General features: G+C 74.3%; 1 protein-coding gene and 1 long non-coding RNA gene across 2 annotated transcripts in view; one reads left to right on the plus strand and one right to left on the minus strand.

The window, feature by feature from the left end:
- YAP1 (Yes1 associated transcriptional regulator) overlaps window positions 1-379 on the minus strand; it is a 113,492-nt gene extending 113,113 nt beyond the window's left edge. The window contains exon 1 of the mRNA XM_077769754.1: window positions 194-379. Within this exon, the coding sequence (XP_077625880.1) occupies window positions 194-298 (105 nt within the window). The 5' untranslated portion in view covers window positions 299-379. The remainder of the gene's footprint in view (window positions 1-193) is intronic.
- Window positions 205-385, plus strand: part of LOC144236152 (uncharacterized) — a 4,329-nt gene continuing 4,148 nt past the window's right edge. Inside the window, exon 1 of the long non-coding RNA XR_013336430.1 lies at window positions 205-322. This is a non-coding gene — a long non-coding RNA (uncharacterized LOC144236152). The remainder of the gene's footprint in view (window positions 323-385) is intronic.

Consider the following 385-nt stretch of genomic DNA (forward strand, 5'->3'; position numbering starts at 1 on the left):
CCACCCCTTCCTTCCTCCCCCTCGCCCCCCCGGCCCGCCACCCCCCCCCGGGAGCCCCAGGGAGGAAGAAAGGAAGAGGGGAGGCAGGGCCCTCGGGGCCGCCGCTCCCCGCGAACCTCGGAAGGACGGCAAACCTCGGCGCCGGACTCGGGGAGGGGCCCCCGGCTCCCCCCGCCCCCGGGACCGCGGTTACCTGCCGCGAGTGGGACTTGGGCTCCGGCGGCTTGAAGAAGGAGTCCGGCAGCTTCCGCAGCCTCATGGGCACCGTCTGCGGCACGTTGGCCGTCTTGGGGTTCATGACGGCGTTGAAGAGCGCCTCCAGGTCGGTCTCGGAGTCCCCCCGGACGTGCACGATCTGGTAGCGCGCGGGGGGGGCCTGTGGCCC

The sequence above is a fragment of the Crocuta crocuta genome, unplaced genomic scaffold (assembly GCF_008692635.1).
Source record: "Crocuta crocuta isolate KB4526 unplaced genomic scaffold, BGI_CrCroc_1.0 scaffold80, whole genome shotgun sequence".
NCBI lineage: Eukaryota > Metazoa > Chordata > Mammalia > Carnivora > Hyaenidae > Crocuta > Crocuta crocuta.